Source organism: Carassius auratus, chromosome 48, assembly GCF_003368295.1.
Source record: "Carassius auratus strain Wakin chromosome 48, ASM336829v1, whole genome shotgun sequence".
Taxonomy (NCBI): domain Eukaryota; kingdom Metazoa; phylum Chordata; class Actinopteri; order Cypriniformes; family Cyprinidae; genus Carassius; species Carassius auratus.
Window position 1 is genome coordinate 9,277,907 of NC_039290.1, and position 20,629 is coordinate 9,298,535.

A 20,629-nucleotide genomic window follows, 5' to 3' on the forward strand; every position below is an offset into this window, starting at 1 on the left:
GAGCAAAAATATACAGCGTGATGGAGTCATGAACGACCTGCAGATAGAGAGACAGAGAGAGTTTATACACTTCTGCACACGTCTCACTGGTAAAGAGCAAGAACACAGTGCGTCTGACCTGGAAGGGATATTTGTTCTGGCAGGGGATGATGGTGGTGTTGTTCTTCACGATCTCCACACACCTGATCCTCTGCAGATCCACCGAACCCTTCTTGAACCTCTTCTGTGAAACACACAGGAACACGTGAACACTGCGGAGCGGAGCGTGTGTGTGATGCGTGTTCACTCCGTGTGTGTGTCACTCACCTCGGCTCGCAGCTCATAGTACGTCAGCTTGCTCTTGGTCAGCACAAACACTCGCTCCTTATAGTTGAGCGGAGACGTTCGCTTCTTCTGCTGAGAGCGTTTGATCAGCGTTTCTTCAAGAATGGGTGGCAGACTCATCTCTGAGGGATCTGAACGCCCAGAGCTGCCATGGGCCTGAGAGAGAGACGCACACTGATTAACTTTACTAAGTGCTTTAGCTCTGTGTGTTAGTACGACCACAAAACCACCAGGTGGTTCATTTCTATTGTGTCAAAGGGTCTCCAATATCTGAACTGATCTCTAGAGCACATGGACACGCTTGTCCTTTAGACTCTGAACATCACTTGTGTAAGAATAATATTCATGTTTAAGACTTTATGAAGTGTAATCTCCAGCTTCCATGATGCAGACTTTGTGTAAGATCTGGTGAGAATATACTAGTTTTGTGAGAAGTGTTTACAGGAGCAAAGAAAGAGACGTCTCCTCCTCTGGTCCAGACACAGTCCTCTAGTGGAGACGGACACATTTCTCAAAGTACCTCAATAATATAGGACTTTCTACTAGTTCTAGCTCTCAAACCATGGAATCTCAAACTCATAATTATTACAGCCATAGAAAACTTAAAACATCAAAAAATAAATGAGTGATCAGGGTCAGTCCATCTTGAATAGTTCAGAACTTAATTGTACTGCACTGTCTGCACGATCACTTCTATGAATATTAGTATTGCAAACCTGTCTGTTTTTATTTTGCTTGGTTTAACGATGAATGCACAACTAATTTAGGCTGTAGAGATGGAGACCTCAGTGTCTGAGCTCAGGATGCTCTCTACAGCACATATACACACATTAGGCTCTGAACTCAGTCCAAATGTCAGGATCAAACCCTCAAAAGATCCCGTTCAGGGTCCTGATGGGTAGAGATCAGTCCTAAACCTAATCTGAGAGAACACCGTTTTCAACATCCACCTTCATGTGAACCGTGGGACACCCGAGGTCTAGTGATTCTAGCTTCCCCAAAAACACATGAACGCCAGTGAAACTATGGGTTAGCCAAAGCTGTCACATGACCTCAGGTGTCCAGTCATATTTGAGGGCGGAGCTATCATCAGACAGGAAGCACACTGTGTGAAGACTGCCCAAAGGTCAGAGTTTGGACAAACTGGATTATTAAGGAGTATAAATTCATTTTAAACAAGACAATCCTGCTACCTTCTGGTCTAATCGAGCGCAGCGTCAGTTCAGTCAGGCCACGGAGGCAAGGCTGTGAACAGCTGTCCAATCCCCACATCTCTCCTATTAGACACGGGACATATATACAAGTCTGCTCAACGCCTCGCAACCCTCCCTCCCTCCCCATTATAAGCATGAGCACATTACTGCGCACCTTCTGGCTGTTGTCTTGTTTGTTTCAGATCACTAAGGCTTCCAAAAAAAGAAAACATTAGCTGGTGGACGTCACTGCGGAGAGACACCCATCTCACGACCAGGCATCAGGATAGACCTACCACTGCCACGTCTACATGATTATCACCGTTTGCTTTAAAGACTTTATTAAAAGTCTTAATTATTATGTATTTCTAAATTCATGGTTCTGGGGGTTAATGTTAAAGCTCTTGTATGTTCAATTATTCTGAGAGCAAGAACCCTCATAAGGAACCATACCAAAGATAAACTGTGTTCAATAAACTCAAGTAAACTTGCCAAAGTGGTTCCTGTCTGAAATGTGTTTATGAAATGTTTGTCAATCAAAATACAGTATAACTTTGTTTAAACTATATATATTATATATATATATATATATCTGTTGTCCCACTTTAGGAAATGTGGTTTAGAAATGGGATGGTTTGAAGGCTCTTTCCTGGTTCTTCTGTGTGTGTGTGTGTGTGTGTGTGCGTGTGTGTGTGTGTGTGTGTGTGTGTGTGTACCTGGTCTGAAGTCCAAATGTCACCACAAGGACAGTAATACCAGTAAATTTAGATTTGTGGGGACATTTTTTGGTCCCCATGTGTAAGCAAGCTTATTAATCACACAGATTGAAGTGTTTTTAAAGTAGCAGAATGTTTTGTGTGAGGGGTGGGTTTAGGTGTTGTAAGATTGCGATATCTTGTCTTCAGAAAGGCCCAGGCTGTGCTTGTCGCTGTTGTGTGTTTGTTGTTAAGTAAAATGAACTAGAGAACAGTCAAAAATTCTGATTGCATTTGACTCTTTTCTATCTGCATAACAACATAGGCCTATGATAATAGTATTTTAATAAATGAATCAATGCATTATATTGTATCATTAGTCTGATGATGCTCATGTTTCCACCGTCCATCATCAGAAGCCTTTACTATTCCACATGAATCAAGATTAGGGTTAGGGTTTTCTCAGACGATGTGACCAACAGCTCTCATGTGTCTATAATTCATGTTATTAATGTCTTATCTGCATTTTCTCTTTTGATTTATTTAGGACACAATCCTGTTTTTTTTTTTTTTTTAATGGTATTGGATGTGGATTTAATGTTTTCATCACAATCACAAATCACAACATTTCACACGAGTCTAAAAGGCAAAACATGTCCCACTTTAGGGCAATTCATCCCTTGAACTAAATGTAAATCTTATATTCATTTCGACAGATTTTATCACAGAGCATGACTTCAGTATAACACATTTAAAGACGATTCCACAGACAGCAGTAACATGACTAACTGCTGTTTGTTTGTTTGTTTGTTTGTTTGTTGAACAGAAACTCGGATAACAGCAGATACACTTTCACTTTTACATAAATCAATATCTTGTCATGCTTTATTTGACACTCGAGCTATTTACGATCAACAATAAACATTAAAACATTTCTTACCTCCGCGTGCAGTTTTTCCGCGTCTAGACGTGTGTGTGTGTGTGTGTGTGTGTGTGTGTCTGCGGTCAGTGATCAGCAGGAAACATGAATCAAGGAAGTCCAGGGACTCGCGCGTGTCTGGTTTTACTCATCTTTATGTTTATATGTGACGCTCATGTAAACTCATTCTTCACCGTTTTGTTGTTTTTGAACATAGTAGTTTAATAGTTAATCTGACAAGTGATGTACGGGTTAATTTGACAGTTCCCGAGAGACAGATCACGTCATTTCCCTCAGGCTACAAGTACGCTCGTGCTCGTGCTCGTGCCCGTGTGTGTGTGTGTGTGTGTGTGTGTTTCCTCTTTGCTCGGCTATGTGTGAAGGTTTGTACAGTCATCTGCATCCCAGTGCGCCTACTTATACACTACGCTCTCAAAGTATGCAGTGTTTTGATGCAGAGAGAGAACACACTTGTGAGTGTGAAGCAGAAGAGTAGGCTACAGTCCTTCACGTCACATAACCGCGTCTTTACCGGAGAGCTCTGTCGGTAAACTGTCCCGTCACTTATCTTGCACACTTCACATCCTCCACATTTCAGTCAACTTCCTATTTGTGGGGGGCGGTTTAAGCACTATAATAATTGATTCTGGAAATGAAAACTATGTAAAGAACATTTCAGAAAATTATTATTATTAGCATAGTTTAAGTAAAAAGGAAATAAATTGTTCCCTTTCATGGGTTTACATCAACGCTGCGATGACGTCATCACTATGGGAACACCTCCGGTGCGACGAATGTCTGAAGCCCTTATACCATCACGCCAATACGTCACGTATGCTCAAATGCGAAATTCAGGGTCTCACCAGCAATCCTGAAAACTTTCTATTTAGGGGCCATACATAGAAAGTGTATTAACTCAGTGTATCTCAGTGTGGTATGGGAACAGCTCCAGTCAGAGCCCTGCAGAGCGTTTAGCTGAGCGTATCCCAGGGTCTGCTCTCCCCCCTCTGCAGGACATCTACCCCAAACACTGCAGAAGCAGAGCTGTTAAAATCATCACAGACTCCATCCAACCCAGTAACTGTCTCTTCACTTTGCTGCCATCTGGTAAGCGTTCTGTAGCCTGATGGCAAAAACAGAGAGACTCAGGAGTTTCTTCCCCCAGGCCATCAGGCTCCTAAACTCTAAACCAGCCTCTTAACATCTTCATGTCTCCACTTAATGTTCACTTTATCAGTAAGATATTCATCATTCACTGCCTCACATAGACACACTGACAGTGTCACCCTGTTTGCACATTTGCCTCTTGTACATCCCTGTGTTTCTTAATATTTAAGACTACAGTTTACTTTCATGCACATTATTTTGCATTCTATATTTAATTCTACAATATCAATCTTTTTTATATTTTATTATTTTTATTGTTTAATTTTATTTCATTCATACATAGCTAAATTTATGTATATTTTCATCTGTGTTGTTTTTCTTTAATAATCACACTGTCCTGACTCACATTTCACTACTGGTTATATATGCTGTATATAATTTTGTATGCGACGAATACAAATCTTGAATCTTGAATGTTACACAGACTCACGAGGAAACATGTATGAAGCCCACTTTGCGGCCTTTATCTATTGTTGTATCCATGACATCTGTGTTTGAAAATACACATAAGTTCCACTCTGGGTTCGCTCTCTTTCTGAGGAAGGAGAGATGTTCATCCGCTCTTCTAGTCCTCGACGGCGATGAGCCGAGTGTTCAGAGAGTGAGAGAATGGAAATAATCCCCTTCTCTCTGGCGCTCAGCAGAAGAGCGACTCGTGAGTCAGGTGGTTACTCAAATCTGATTGAGCATTTAACAAACTGAGAATTGCCCTGAGTGCATTTTTTTCGATCCGGAGGCACTGCAATGCAATCTCAATGAGTTCTGGGAGGGCTAGCCCTAACATGCTTTCGTCATCGTGCGTAACCTTAACTTGTGCAACGACTGGTGGGAACAGTGACATTCAATAATATTTAAAAACTATTTTGAATTTTAACAACAAGAAAAAATGAAAAACTACTTTATTATCTTTATCAAAAAAAACAAACAAACAAAAAAAAAACAGAAGAGAGACGGGGACATCATTTTCATTTCTCTCTCTGTTACCGTCTGCGCTGTACTAATGCAGACACGTTCATTTGATTTGGAACTGAGCCGTACCCATAGAGGTGTTTCAGCTGGACGTCACCCTCTGGTTTCCCACAGCTTAGGCCTTTCTGCCCAGCACAGATCCTTTTTGGGATTTGTTTCGTTTGTAAGTTCTGGCAGGCCATCCATTTGAGCCGTTTAAGTCTGTCAGATAACTTTGAAATGTTCTGTTTTCTATTAGAATGAGGCTCTGTCAGCTGCTCTTGTATGGACTTTTCTCCAAGGTTGGTTAAGTCTTACTGCTTCCTAGGCCTAGTTTATCCTAAGGCTGCTTCAACACTGTTTCTCTTTCAGCAAGTGGTTGGAGGTTTTCTCCCATGCTGTGCAGGGTCAGGTAGTGACTATATCTTTAGCCTATGAGGCACGTGGTGTGACTTCGCCTCTCATTTTACCAGAGCAATGGCTTCTTCTCAGACTCTCTCTAAAGAGCCTTGGATGGGAGATGTCTGTGCTGTGGCAGGTTCGTTCTCTCCTGGCACATTGGCGTGTTGGCATTTTGAAGGGCTTCAGACATTCGTCACACTGGAGGTGTTCCCATAGCGATGATGTCATCGCAGCATCTTGTTCAGGGAACAAGAACTTCTGAACTGTTGCCATGCCTTGATTTCCCTGTGGGTTTGAAATGTTGTGTGAATGACACGTGACTGAAACACTGAGTATTGCAGCCAGGACCATCACTGGAAACACTCTTGACTGAATACATTTATAGTTTTAATGAGAACTTCCCTAATCTAGATTTCATTTTTGTAGTGAAGACTATGCAATGCTATTTTACATTTGATAATTCAGTTTCTGTGAATGCCAACAACGGATCATTGTTTAATTTCTTGTTCCATGTATTTATTTCTTTGTGCTGTCCACACGGCCCTGATGTGACCCGGTTCGCTTCAGAAGGAGGGCCACTGCTGCGGAGCGTTTTATGATCGATACGCATAACCGTGACTATAAAATATGTATTTTAGGTATAGAAATTACACATTTACACCTCAGCACCCCCCCCCCCACCGGAAAACTAAAATATGGTCACCCTATATTACCAAAGATACTAGATAATGAGGAGTTTAGAGAATACAGCAGGACTATAATACGATTAGAGCTTTCTCATGTACTGAGGTGCTAAACCATAATTAGCAGGATTTTATCATCTTTACGATGCTTGATAGGGAGCAAAATGAGCCAAATATGCATTTTTATTTCTATTGCATTCTACAGTTATTACAGTAATAAACAGGAACAATGTTTTATTATGAACAATTATTATGAAACTAATTCAGCTGTAAAGCAACAATAAAGTCATTATTCAGATCAAGTTTTATTCTCATCCGATAGTGTACTCAATCCATAATATTAGTGATGATTAATTATTATTAATTGTAATATTAATGGTATTTTAAACCCCAAATAAACATGAATTCTCTTTCTTTCTTTTTGTCCATCTGTTTTTAATAGATTGACCAGTGATGAATCAGACTGGTAATTTACTGTTATTGTAACTTATTATAAGTATTAGGATTAGGATTAGGATCAGGATCAGGATCAGGATTAGGGTTAGGGTTAGGATTAGGATTAGGGTTAGGATTAGGGTTAGGATTAGGGTTAGGGTTCCAGTTTTTGTGTGAAATCAAACACATGCTCATTGAAATGAATTATGAACTGTGCTGTTATGATGGAGATGGAGAGCTCTCAAAAGAGTTAAAAACCTGAGAGAGAACATCATTGAGTGTGTGTGTGTGTGTGTATTGTCTTAACTTTCCTTCATGGTGTGGCATCCTGTAGCGGAAGGACTGCATGTATATGTGTGTGTGTGTGTGTGTGTGTGTGTGAAGTACGTCACCCTTTCCTCCCGTCTCATGCTCCCTCTCTCTCTCTCACACACACACACACACATGCTCACACACACAGAATCAGGACGGACTGACAGATTGATGGCAGTATAATGATTCACTCCAGTGAGTACCAGAACATTTCACATCATATTGATGAGATTATTGAGCAGACGACTGACTGATGCCCTCAAACTCTGTGTGTGTGTGTGTGTGTGATGCTTTACATACAGCTTTACACGCGCGCGCGCGCGTGTGTGTGTGTGTGTGTGTGTGTGTGTGTGAGACGGACAATATGAGCGTGTGTTATCAGGAGGACTGATATATGAGCACATCTCTGTTCACTCTGTGAAGAACACTCATGTAATGTTTCTTTACTAACACTGAAGTGAACATCTTTTCTTCCTTAAACCCGTTCTGATGTCTTCTGAGAAAGGCAGAAGCAGATGTTCTGAGAAAGGGTTTTTTCTCAGTGAAGTTTGGATGTAAACGATGACGGGATGTTTATTTTGGGTGAACCGTCCCTTTAACAGCTTGACTAATGCTGAAGAGTTATTAATAAGTGAACGTCCAGGAGCTGCTGATCTGCTCTGTTTTATTATCTGACACTCGAGGGCTCTTCATCAGGAGTTTTTCCTCCGTGGCAGTTATTTTTGGGTTCTTTGTGTTGAATGTAGGAAAGTGAGATTTCCCCGAGCAGTGAGAGTGTTGTGTGGGAGTGAGTCTGTCTCACGACTGAAAACCTTTTAGAAAATACAGCATTTAAATGTGCAAATGATGCATTCCCTAGTGGAAAAATAGTATACCTTAGTGCAATTTATTTGTATGTACTTTAGTATAACTAAATATATTTTTGGTAGACTATAAATTGGTATACTTAAAGTCTGCTAAATTAGAACAGCTAATTTTGTGCTAAATATATCTTAGTTGTGCAGAAGCAGTGCTGAAGTTCATCTGAAGTTGTGTTAAATATAGGCTGAAGTCAGCTAAAATGGGCTAAATAAGGTTGTAGCATCATATTTCTTCAAATGGTTATAGTCGGTCTCAATAACTGATCTTGTATTGTTGCTTCAACACTTGTTGACCTGTAAAAATAACTTGGATTGGTTTCTGAAGAGTGTAAGATGAATCTTGTCAGAGACACTGAAGGTAAGTGAGCCTGACAAAGTAAATCTCATTCATCACTAATAAAGAAGCAATTATACATATGATCACCAACAAAGCCAAGGTTTATGAACACGGTTTTGACATGCTCTGTCAAATAAAAAAATTTAATTTAAAAAAGAATCTTCGTAATCTTCTGGTTAAGCTAAAATGGGCTGCATACACACATTTTTACACAGAAATTGAGAGTGAAAATAGGTTTATAGGCTGAGATATGAATGCATATAAAATCTAGTCTTAAGAAAACACAAACACACATAAACTACCAGTCTAACGTTTTTGAACAGTGAAATTTGACATTTATTAAATGTTTAAATATTTTTGTTATTTAAAATACATTTTCTATTAGAATATATTTAAAACAGTTTTTTCCTGTGATCAAAGCTAAATAAATGTATTGAGTTGAGTAAATTGTTTCAGGATTCTCTGATGAATAGAAAGATCCAAAGATCATCATTTATATGAAATAAAGAGCTTGTGTAACATCACCGACTCTAAAAGCTTGGATTCGATACTAAATAGTAAACATATCTCAAAATGTTACTATCTTGCTATGTCACAATAAAGACAACAGTGTCAAATTACTGTTAAAAGTAAAATTATTTCAGCTAAAATGACCTGTAGTGTTCTCTTTATATAAACCCATTACAACTGAATGTTGTTAGGGTTAGGGTTAGATCCTGCTGATACTCGAACTCTCATCATTAGAAAACAGGTATACTTTTGGACATTTTAAAAATGTATAAATATTTTAGAGACCCATGCTAATTTATAAAAATATCATTAGATCTGATGCGTAGCTTATGTGATGGTATTATAAGTAATTTACCAAAATATGGCCCATTTTAGCTGACTTCACGTTTGTGATAAAGTGGATCTGTCCCAGAACATGTGTGCTGTGGGAAACCGTTGAGTCTTTCTGTACTGGACAAATGCTACTATGAGAAAAAAACACTTTTATGACTTAAAGACGTGAAACGAACGTGCGTTTAACTTGAAGATGTTAAAATCAGCGGAACCTGGTTTTAGAAACATTGATAGAAAAAAGTGTGTTGGAAGAGGTTTATTGGAGTGTATTGGAGATATATCAGAGCGATTAACCTTCTGATCAGTTTCTTTCTCCGTTTCTAATCCATGACTATATGATGTTCATCTTTACTGTTATAACTACTTTCCATATGAACCACAAAACCAGGCATAAATCTGAATAAATGATCTCTCCAGTGATGTGTGGTGTGTGAAGAGGACAATATCTGTCTGAGATACAACTATTAGAAATCTGGAATCTGAGGGAGCGAAAAAATCTAAATATTGAGAAAATCATCTTTAAAGTTGTTCAAATGAAGTTCTTAGCAATTCATATTACTAATCAAACATTAGGTTTTGATATAGTTACAGTAAAAAATTTGCAAAATATCTTCATGAACATGATCTGTACTTAATATCCTAATGATTTTTGTCATCAAAGAGAAATGTTTAATTGTGACTCATACAGTGTTGTCTATTTCTACAGAATTACGTCTGTGCTCCTGATGACACGTGTGTAAAGATGCTTTACAATCATGCAGAACTGTGTGGATAAAAGTGTGGTTAAATGATTGGAAATTACTGCATCATTATGAATTATTATTAGAATTATTACTCAAAATATTTATTTTTATTAAGCTCAAGAAGTAGAACTCAAATATAGTGTATTGTATTGTCAACAGAGGATTCAACTAAAATAAATGACTGAAATATTACTTCAATATTCAACAAATTGAGTTGTTTTATCTGTAAATCCCCTTTGTGCTGTAGAGACTGAACATACTGTAGTTTAGATTCAGGCCGATCTTAAAATCACTTTATTCAATCAGTACACAGAATGTGATCTCGTCTCATACAGCCGCCTGAATGATACGACGACAGACATTACACACAATACACATGATACAGATCTAATAATCATAAGCTGCCTTGCTTCAGTCCTCTCTCATAGACTCTAGCTGTAGGGCTGAGTGAGTTGGAAAGTGCAATAAAATAAAGACTTCAATGTGTAATGTGTGACTGAAAACGACTTTCAAAACCCATAAATCTCAAACTGCCCAGTGCATGAACAACACTGTTTCCATCCAAACATTCCTACACTCTCAGAAAAGCAAGCACCTTTCACAGAGTGCATCTTCTTTACCCGGAGTATTAGCAGCTGAAGTGTGCTCCTCTTTCTGCTGCGAGAGCGTGGTGGTTTGAGCACAGCTTGTGTCCGATCTCTCTCCGGACGCTCTGCACCTCTCTGTTGACAGGAAGTGTGTGGTTTGTGCAGCTGGTCATTGTGCTGCAGCGTGTCACTTCACACCCTCCACCATGAGAAACCTTCAGCTCTTACACACAGATCTTGTGTTTCTGCATGTCTTCTGTGACAGCTGCAGTGTTTTATGGTTTGGTAACACACTTTGATAGTGTTTCACGTTGCTTTGAGGATTCTGTAAAGTCTGTTTTGGATGTTGTTGAGAAAACAAGAATACACTCTACACATGTATAACCCCTGACCCTAAAGTTCTGACGATGCTTCTGAACCGATTGATGACAGTAATGATGTTAAAGGCCGGAGTAGAAGCCGGTGTTCTGGTGGTTTCTCTGGGCTGGTCTGAAGCGTCTGTGGTTTGGTGAACAGATCTGTGTTTCTCTCCTCCAGATCAGTCCATTCACTCCATCTTCTGCTGCTGCTGCTGTGCTCTACAGACCAGGTACGTTTGAAGCAGAGGTCAAAGGTCAGAACACCATTAGAACGAAACGCACTGTTAGTAACATAAGTCTAAACGAGTGGTGATGTGTGTGTGTCTCAGAAGCAGCACACGAGTGGATGTGAACCCCAGAAGATATCCAGGATCCATCTACCCGGTAACAGACGTCTGTTCCTTCAGTGATTCTCTCGTTCACTCTGTGCTCGTGTAACGCTTCTCTTCTCTCGTCTCGTCTCAGACTCAGCAGTCTCAGAAGAAGCTCCCTCCGTCTCCTCCTGAGGATGATGATAGCGGCGTGATGAAGGTGGTGGCCATATACGACTTCACGGCCAGAGAGAGTTCAGACCTGACGCTTCATCATGGAGAGACGTACATCATCCTCCACAAACAAGACCAGCTGTGGTGGAGAGCCAAAGACAAGCAGGGGTGAGTGTGTGTGTGTGTGTGTGAGAGTGTGTGTGTGTGTGTGTGTGTGTGAGAGAGAGAGTGTGTGTGTGTGTGTGTGAGAGAGAGAGAGTGAGTGTGAGTGTGTGTGAGAGAGTGAGTGCGAGCGTGAGAGAGAGTGTGAGTGTGTGAGAGAGTGAGTGTGAGTGTGTGAGAGAGAGTGTGTGTGTGTGTGTGTGTGAGAGAGTGTGTGTGTGTGTGTGTGTGTGTGTGAGAGAGAGAGTGTGTGTGTGTGTGTGTGAGAGAGAGAGAGTGAGTGTGAGTGTGTGTGTGAGAGAGTGAGTGCGAGCGTGTGAGAGAGAGTGTGAGTGTGTGTGAGAGAGAGTGAGTGTCTGAGAGAAGAGAGTGTGTGTGTGTGAGAGAGTGTGTGTGTGTAAGTGTGTGTAAGTGTGTGAGAGATAGAGTGTGTGTGTGTGTGAGTATGTGTGTGTGAGAGAGAGTGAGTGTGTGTGTGTGAGAAAGAGTGAGTGTGAGCGTGTGAGAGAGTGTGTGTGAGAGAGAGTGTGTGTGTGAGAGAGAGTGTGAGTGAGTGAGAGAGAGAGTGTGTGTGTGAGAGAGAGTGTGAGTGAGTGAGAGAGAGAGTGAGTGTGTGAGAGAGTGAGTGTGAGTGTGTGAGAGAGTGTGTGTTTGTGTGTGTGTAAGTGTGTGAGAGAGAGTGTGTGTGTGTGTGAGTATGTGTGAGTGAGAGAGAGTGAGTGTGTGTGTGAGAGAGAGTGAGTGTGAGCGTGTGAGAGAGAGTGTGTGTCTGTGTGAGAGAGAGTGAGTGTGAGTGTGTGTGAGAGAGAGTGTGTGTCTGTGTGAGAGAGAGTGAGTGTGAGTCTGTGTGAGAGAGAGTGAGTGTGAGTGTGTGAGAGAGAGAGAGTGAGTGTGTGTGAGAGAGTGTGTGTGTGTGTGTGTGTGTGTGAGAGTGAGTGAGTGTGTGTGAGAGAGTGTGTGTGTGTGTGTGTGAGAGTGAGTGAGTGTGAGCGTGTGAGAGAGTGTGAGTGTGTGAGAGAGAGTGTGTGTGTGTGTGTGCGAGTGTGTGTGTATGAGAGAGAGAGAGAGAGTGAGCGTGAGTGTGTGAGAGAGAGAGTGTGAGTGTGTGAGAGAGAGAGAGAGAGTGTGTGAGAGAGTGAGTGTGAGTGTGTGTGTAAGTGTGTGAGAGAGAGTGTGTGTGAGAGTGTGAGTGTGTGAGAGAGAGTGTGTGAGAGAGAGAGTGTAAGTGTGAATGAGAGTATGTGTGAGAGAGAGTTAGTGTGTGTGAGAGTGAGTATGTGAGATAGAGAGTGTGTGTGTGAGAGAGAGAGTGTGAGTGTGTGAGAGAGAGTGTGTGTGTGTGAGTGTGTGAGAGAGAGAAAGTGTGTGTGAGTCTGAGTGTGAATTTGAGTGCAAGTTTGAGTGTGAGTGTGTGTGTGTTTGAGAGAGAGAGAGAGAGAGAGAGAGAGTGTGTGTGTGTTTCTTAGATGTCTGTCATTTTAGATGTCTCTCTCCCTGTCTCTCTCTCTCTCTCTCTCTCTCTCAGGAACAAGGGCTTCATTCCCAGTAACTATGTTACAGAGATTGGAACTATAGAAGCCAACGAGTGAGTATCGACCAATCAGAGTCACTCCGGATCTCTTTGATTATCTCCAGATTTGCATCAGTTCATTCAGAGTTCACTGGTCACTGACAGTTTTGTGTGTGTGTGTGTGTGTGTGTATTTTTATGTGTGTGTGTGTGTGACGATGATGGTGATCTTCATCAGCTGGTACTGCAAAAACATTAACAGAGCTGAAGCAGAACAATTACTCAGACAAGAGGTGAATAAGCCTATTCATCAATCATCAATAATCCATCATCATCATCATCATCATCATCATCTATCATTCCTTGTGTCTGCGTCTCTCTCTGTGTGTGTGTGTGTGTGTGTGTTTCAGGGGAAGGACGGAGGGTTTGTGGTCAGGAGCTCCAGTCAGCCCAGCAGCTATACTGTCTCAGTTTACACACACAGGTAAAGATTCTCCATCAGTTCACTGATTGATCTCCTAATCCACTGACTGATGGATTGATTGATTTATTGATTGATCAGTTCAGGTAAAGGGGAGGTGAGGCACTACCAGATCAAGCAGACAGACACGGCTCAGTTCTTCTTGGCAGAGAATCACGTGTTCGGCTCTATTACTGAACTCATCAACTACCACAAACACAACGCAGCAGGTAATTCTGTTCTGTTCAGATCTGCTCTGTGTTTCTGCTGCGACGAGCCGCTGACGATCTGTCTGTGTTTGATCAGGACTGGTTTCCAGACTGAGATATCCCATCGGCCCCTCGGGCTCATGTCTCCCGGCCACAGCGGGATTCAGCTCAGGTCAGACACACACACACACACACACACACACACACACACACAAAAAGCAAGAGCCCGTATTTTAAAAGCATCATATATTTCCCTTTCTCTTTGGAGTGTAACAAGCTCTTGGTGCCTAAAGGAGATCTTTAAAGTTGCAAAGACTGAAGTCACAAATCCACAGAGATAATCTTTATCAAAGTTAAGACTCATCCTCGTCCTCCTAAAACACCTCGTTTAAACACGCCCCCACGCGTCTACATCACTGTGTGAGAAGATGTGCATAACTCCGCCCACATGTTCACACAAAGAATGTAACATTTCCGTCACAAGCTTGAGGCATTCGGCCAATCACAACACACTGGATAACTGGCCAATCAGACACATCGCTTTTCAGAATGATGAGCTTTGTAAGAATCAACATGTTTCAGAAGGCGGGGCTTAGAGGAGAAACAATAGTCGCCTTTATTTATATAGCGCTTTAAACAAAAAAGAAAAAAACATAATTAGGAAAACAGTAAAAAAAACAGTCACAGTTACAGAATAAGAGAGAAACAGACTAATATTAGCGTAGATGCCATTCTTCTAATGATGTAGCAAGTACATCGGGTGTTATGTGAAGTGTTTCTGGTTCCGGTTTACCTAATTAATGCAGCCTAAAAATCCTTTAACGGATTTGGATATTAAAAGCATATTAGTATGTTATGTGTAAGCCAGGTTAAAGAGATGGGTCTTTAATCTAGATTTAAACTGCAAGAGTGTGTCTGCCTCCCGAACAATGTTAGGTAGGTTATTCCAGAGTTTAGGCGCCAAATAGGAAAAGGATCTGCCGCCCGCAGTTGATTTTGATATTCTAGGTATTATCAAGTTGCCTGAGTTTTGAGAACGTAGCGGACGTAGAGGAGTATAATGTAAAAGGAGCTCATTCAAATACTGAGGTGCTAAACCATTCAGGGCTTTATAAGTAATAAGCAATATTTTAAAATCTATACGATGTTTGATAGGGAGCCAGTGCAGTGTGGACAGGACCGGGCTAATATGGTCATACTTCCTGGTTCTAGTAAGAACTCTTGCTGCTGCATTAAACAATACAATAATGTACAGTATGTGGAAAACAATTTTATTACAAAATTTTATTACAAAAAAAAAACATTCTTTCTAGAAGTACATATGACCTCTCAGTCTTGTGGAAAGAAAACATTCAACATTGAATTTTTTATTTGATTGCTTCTGTAGATTTCAATCTTTAAAGAGTTTTTTCTCTTACAAAACCCAATCTTTACAGTTGTATTCCTCTCTATATTCTGAAGGTTTGTTCATATTTCATTCACACTGATTTAACATTTTACTCCTGAAAACATGGTGAAAATCTGTCAGTTTTCAGTCTGTTGACAGTATTTTCTGATTTATGGAGCGATAAAACGAGAGAAATCCATAGTCCTCTCTGAACCTGACTTCTGATTTCTGTTCTGGAAATAAATGCAAATGTAACTAATCAACAGCTTATTTAAGCTTGACATTAGAAAAACATGTAAAACACAGCAATTGTGTTAATGTGGTGTGATTTAATCAAACTAAACTGATACAGCTTTATGTGTGCAGTTCTTATGAATAAATGGATAATAAATGAATATTAAACAAGATAGGGTTCGGGTTAGTTAGGGTTAGAAGTCTTGGTTTTATGAGAAGCTTTTTCGATTAAAACAAAAATGAATATTTCTTGACAGGGTCAGAAAAAGTAACTCTGCTCTCAATTCAGTTGATCCCATTGACTAAAAATAATTCTGTGCATGTCATTTCCTGTCTAAGTGGGCAGATCTTCACCTTATGACATTTACATCTCTGCGTTTGTTGGACACTTTTATCTTAAGCAACTTTCATTGCATTCAGTGTATTTACATTTGATCAGTTTTTGTTTTCCCTGGGAGTCGACGCCATGACTTTAGTGTTTCTAGAGCCATGATCCGCTCGCAAACCACCACACACACTGATGTTCTGTGTGTGTGTGTGTGCAGATAAATGGGAGATCAACCCGTCGGAGCTGACCTTCATGAAGGAGCTGGGCAGTGGTCAGTTTGGAGTGGTGCGGCTGGGCAAATGGAGAGCGCAGCATAAAGTGGCCATTAAAACCATCAATGAAGGAGCCATGAGTGAAGATGATTTCATAGAGGAAGCCAAGATCATGACGTAAGACACACACACACACACACACACACACACATATTTACTGAGCGAGTGGAAAGTTGCTGAGAAGCTGGAAAGTGTGGTGGGTGGGTAGACATCTGTGTGTGAGACTTCCTGTGCAGCGAGCGTCAGATTGCTATCTGTCCTTCATTCTGCGTCTGTTTCTGGTTCTACCTGCTCCATGGTGTGTGTGTGTGTGTGTGTGTGTGATGGAAACACTGCACAGAAACACATCTCAGTCAGGTTTAACAGATCAGATGGAGTCTGTCTCTTCTCCATCAGAACTCATGTAGGTTAGGTTATACAAAAGTTTCTGAAACATTATGACGGACAGTTTTCTTGTCTTAATAATGACATTATTTAACTACAAACTTTACTAACTTTTCTCAATTTTCACCCTGAATATAATGTTATTTAAAGGTTACAAAATATTTCTTATAAAGTGCTACTAATTTATTTCTACCCCAAATACAATGTTATTTGTGCTTTTATTTTAAATATTCTTAAGAATATGCAAATGTTTTGCAATCTTTCTTTGTTGAAGAAAGGGTGTGAGCAGGATCTCAGAGTGTGTGTGTGTGTGTGTGTGTGTGTGCGTGTGTGTGTGTGTGTGTGTGTGTGTGTGTGTGTGTGTGTGTGTGTGTGTGCGTGTGTCTGTGTGTGTGTGTGTGTGTGTGTGTGTGTGTGTATGCAGGCGTCTCTGCCACCCGAAGCTGGTCCAGCTGTACGGTGTGTGTGTCACGCAGCGTCCCATCTGCATCGTGACGGAGTTCATGGAGAACGGCTGCTTGCTTCACTTCCTGCGGCAGCACAGCAGAACCGTGGGCCGCGTCCAGCTGCTCTTCATGTGTCAGGACGTCTGCGAGGGGATGGAGTACCTGGAGCAGAACAGCTTCATCCACAGAGACCTGGTGAGACACACACACACACACACACACACACAGACACACACACACACACACACATGTCTGGTCAGCTATCCTTGTGGGGACTCTCCATAGGTGTAATGGTTTTTATACTGTACAGACCGTATTTTCTATCGCCCTTCATCAACCCTACACCTAACCCTAACCCTCACAGGAAACTTTCTGCATTTTTAGATTTTCAAGAAACTTCATTCTGTGTAATTTATTAGCTTGTTTACCCGTGGGGACCTCAATTTAGGTCCCCACCGTGAGACGAGTCCCCATGAGTCTGTGTGTATTCAGGTTTAAGTCCCCACCAGAATAGAAAAACAATGTTTGTTTTTGTGTAAAGTGTGTTCATCCCATAGGTGTAATGGTTTTTATTCTGTACAAACTGTATATTCTATCTCCCTTCACCAACCCTACACCTAACCCTAACCCTCACAGGAAACTTTGTGCATTTTTACTTTCTCAAAAAAACTCATTCTGTATGATTTATAAGTGTTTTGAAAAATGGGGACATGGGTTATGTTCTCATAAGTCACCCTCTCCTTGTAATACCTGTGTCATACCCATGACATTACACACACACACACACACACACACACACACACACACACACACACAGATTCCAGCAGAAGCATGAATGTTGTTTTTCCGGTTGGTTCACTACTGTATTGTGCTGATGAGTGATTACAGAGAATCCACAAATGATGCACATTCACAAAGACTGCATTATATCAGGGACTAAAGAGACGTGTGTGTGTGTGTGTGTGTGTGTGTGCAGGCTGCGCGGAACTGCCTGGTGAACGAGAGGAACGTGGTGAAGGTGTGCGACTTCGGCATGACCAGGTCAGTGTGCTGACCAGCGCCTAACCCTAACCCTAACCCTAACCCTGACCCTAACCCTCCACACTTCCTCAGCATCCAGCCTCTGATCTCTAGAGTTCTTATGAACACATGTTCGTTCAAAGTTTTCTGGTCTTTAATAATGTTCTCAAAATGTTAGCACAAAAATATTATGTGTACATCGTTCATGGCACGTTTGGGAAACATTTTAGTTGGATGCTCATCTAATGTTCTTTAAATGTTACTACTCTCAGAACTGATTGATGCTAAAACTGAACGTTCCCGAAGCATCCGTTCACACAGCACACGTTTGTCCATCCGCTCGATCGCGTCTCACACATGAGCACTGCGTTCTTAAGACGCCGGGTCAAGTTTAAACTTTAAGAAGAGTTTTCAAAGAATTTCAGCTTTTGGACCCGTGCCGCTCATCATTGTCAGTTCCAGAACTGTGGACCAATCAGAAGACTCCGGAGGCGGGGCCTCTTTACAGTCTTTACAGCAGCAGGTTGGCATGTTAACGGCAGCATGATGGAGGAGGCAGTCGAAGCGGCTGTGTGCGGATATCCTGAATGAGAGAAATATTTCCGTTATTGCATCACTTCTCGAGACCCTCATGTTCTGTGCTGCACTTTCTTAAAACCATTCCTGAGTGCTGCCTCCTGTGTGAACAGCCCCTTAATGCTCCTGATGTTTTGTACATTCAGAGATCATTCAGAAGTATGTCTATATAATATAACGGGAACGCTATCAAAATGTTCTTCGAATGTATTTTCCTGCCAGTTAAGAGAAGAGCCAGTCGTGTCACCGTCTAGTCGTTTGCTGTGAAGAAACCGTATCCTGATGTCCTTCATGTTCTGGTTAGATGTGTTTTGGAGAATGTTTTTAGCTGTTGGAGCTGACGGGGTCTCGTGCCGCAGGTATGTTCTGGACAATCAGTACACCAGCTCCATGGGCTCCAGGTTCCCCGTCAAATGGTCTCCTCCTGAAGTTCTCCACTTCAACAAGTTCAGCAACAAGTCAGACGTCTGGTCATTTGGTGAGGACTGGAGGTCAGGACTGTGTGTGTGTGTGTGTGTGTGTGTGCTGATGCGTGTGTGTGTGTGTGTGAACAGGTGTGCTGATGTGGGAGGTGTTCTCGGAGGGAAAGACGCCGTTTGAGAACCGCTCCAATCTGGAGGTTGTGGAGCAGGTGACGCAGGGCGGGCGTCTCTACAGACCTCACCGGGCGTCTGCACACATCTACAACATCATGTACCGCTGCTGGCATGAGGTGACACACACACACACACACACACGACTCGCTGAACGAGCCGATAGTAGTAACAGAACATCGCTCAGTCTGAACACTTGATCTTCAGAGTCTGATTCAGTCCAGTTAGAGATCAAACCTGTTTGTTTTTATTCCTCAGCTGTTAGGAAACAATGGCAAGAATTAGGAAGTCAGCAATCATATGATTCTCGAATCATCACAGCACTCAGTGTGTGTGTGTGTGTGTGTTTGTTTCCAGAGACCTCACGGACGACCATCTTTTTCTGAGCTACTTCAGATTATCAGACAGATCACTGAAGAAGAGACGGACACATGAACTCAAACATATGAGAGTGTGTGTGTGTGTGTGAGAGAGAGAGAGAGTGTGTATGTGTGTGTGTGTGTGTGAGAGAGAGAGAGAGAGATAGAGATAGAGAGAGTGTGTGTGTGTGTATGTGTTTGTGTATGTGTATGTGTATGTGTGTGTGTGTGTGTGTGTGTGTGACAGAGAGAGAGAGAGTGTGTATGTGTGTGTGTGTGTGAGAGAGAGAGAGAGAGAGAGAGAGAGAGAGATAGAGAGAGTGTGTGTGTGTGTATGTGTTTGTGTATGTGTGTGTGTGTGTGTGTGTGAGTATGTGTGTGTGTGTGTGCGTGTGTGTGTGTGTGTGTGTGTTTCACTGGAATTTGTGCTTGGAGAAATGCATCTGTACCAATAAACCTGTGATGGTAACAGTACTGTTGAAGTTTGTTATTTAAATCTCACCAGTGCTGACTCATAGAAGAGCACATGTCAATCAGATTCGTTTGTTTCCAGATCTCAAGTAATATTTTATGTCTGATATTAGTTGTCTGAAGAGCAGGAGTAATCTCATGACAAGTTTACACTGCAAAGGGCTTCTGAAGAATCATTTAAACAGTTTTACACAGATGCATTCCCGAGTGAGGACAGCTGTACACTTCAGTTACAGAAGAGCGTGAGGCGGCCTTTATGCAGAATAACATCTGTACACAGAGCTCTGAGTGTGTGTAATGTGTGTAAAGATGCCTTTATATTGCAGAGCGTGTTCTTTGTCCTGAAATTAATTCAACAAGTTTTTTTAGCAACCTTGAAAGCTGACAGCAGATGTCCACCACAGAGTCTGCATTACATCTGCTAGACTTGTGTTTAAGTGTTTGCTCGTCTACATCTACAGAACTGACATCTCACAGACGTCTATCAGATGTTTGCACACAGCAGCTGAAGAGATCTTTAGCAGACCTCCTGCAGATGTAACGTTACCTGTGATATCTGGGAAGAGAATGAAGACTTCTACTTCACACGACATTATTCCACAGAACCGGTCACTTCACAGTAATATGAACCTGCTGGACAGTCATCTGACCGCTGAATCAAACTCTCCTGAGAGTCCTGTCGTAGATTCACTAAAAAATAAAAAATTAAATAATAATAGAGATCCAAGACAGATTCTCTAGAAAATCCTCTTATATTTCTGTGAAGTGTAAGTTATTTCGGAGATAATACCTTTGGCAGGGTTGTGAAAAAAAATAAAAAAATAAAAAATAAACTGATAAAAAAAAACTGAACAACGTCTAAGCGTCACGCGTTTTTGCCGTGTCCGCGCGCTCTTCTGCGTCACATGCGTGCGCGCGCACGATCGA

At 41.4% G+C, this 20,629-nt stretch overlaps 2 protein-coding genes and 1 long non-coding RNA gene across 4 annotated transcripts in view; 1 reads left to right on the plus strand and 2 right to left on the minus strand.

Annotated features, from left to right (window-relative positions):
• Positions 1–3,350, minus strand: part of tec (tec protein tyrosine kinase) — a 16,373-nt gene extending 13,023 nt beyond the window's left edge. The window contains exons 1-4 of one of the 2 annotated variants that reach the window (XM_026237297.1): positions 3,153–3,350; positions 307–480; positions 119–223; positions 1–37 (exon numbers count right to left, since the gene is read on the minus strand). The exon at positions 1–37 is cut by the window's left edge and continues 45 nt beyond it. In XM_026237297.1, coding sequence (XP_026093082.1) covers positions 1–37; positions 119–223; positions 307–444 — 280 coding nt within the window. In that variant the 5' untranslated portion in view covers positions 445–480; positions 3,153–3,350. The remainder of the gene's footprint in view (positions 38–118; positions 224–306; positions 481–3,152) is intronic. The other variant, XM_026237298.1, reaches the window with a different exon arrangement.
• Positions 3,351–7,175: 3,825 nt separating this feature from the next.
• Positions 7,176–19,428, plus strand: txk (TXK tyrosine kinase). Its single transcript, XM_026237302.1, has 15 exons — positions 7,176–7,273; positions 10,986–11,037; positions 11,137–11,191; positions 11,273–11,460; positions 12,980–13,039; positions 13,202–13,256; positions 13,374–13,447; positions 13,526–13,653; positions 13,730–13,804; positions 15,799–15,970; positions 16,662–16,878; positions 17,660–17,724; positions 18,639–18,757; positions 18,834–18,991; positions 19,230–19,428. The coding sequence occupies exons 1-15, from the start codon at positions 7,261–7,263 to the stop codon at positions 19,305–19,307; spliced, it is 1,509 nt and encodes a 502-aa protein (XP_026093087.1). The 5' UTR covers positions 7,176–7,260; the 3' UTR covers positions 19,308–19,428.
• LOC113065785 (uncharacterized) lies at positions 16,749–20,619 on the minus strand. Its single transcript, XR_003279078.1, has 3 exons — positions 20,493–20,619; positions 20,250–20,392; positions 16,749–16,875 (listed from the first exon to the last, which is right to left on the minus strand). It is a non-coding gene; the product is annotated as an uncharacterized LOC113065785 (long non-coding RNA).
• Positions 20,620–20,629: the final 10 nt, after the last annotated feature.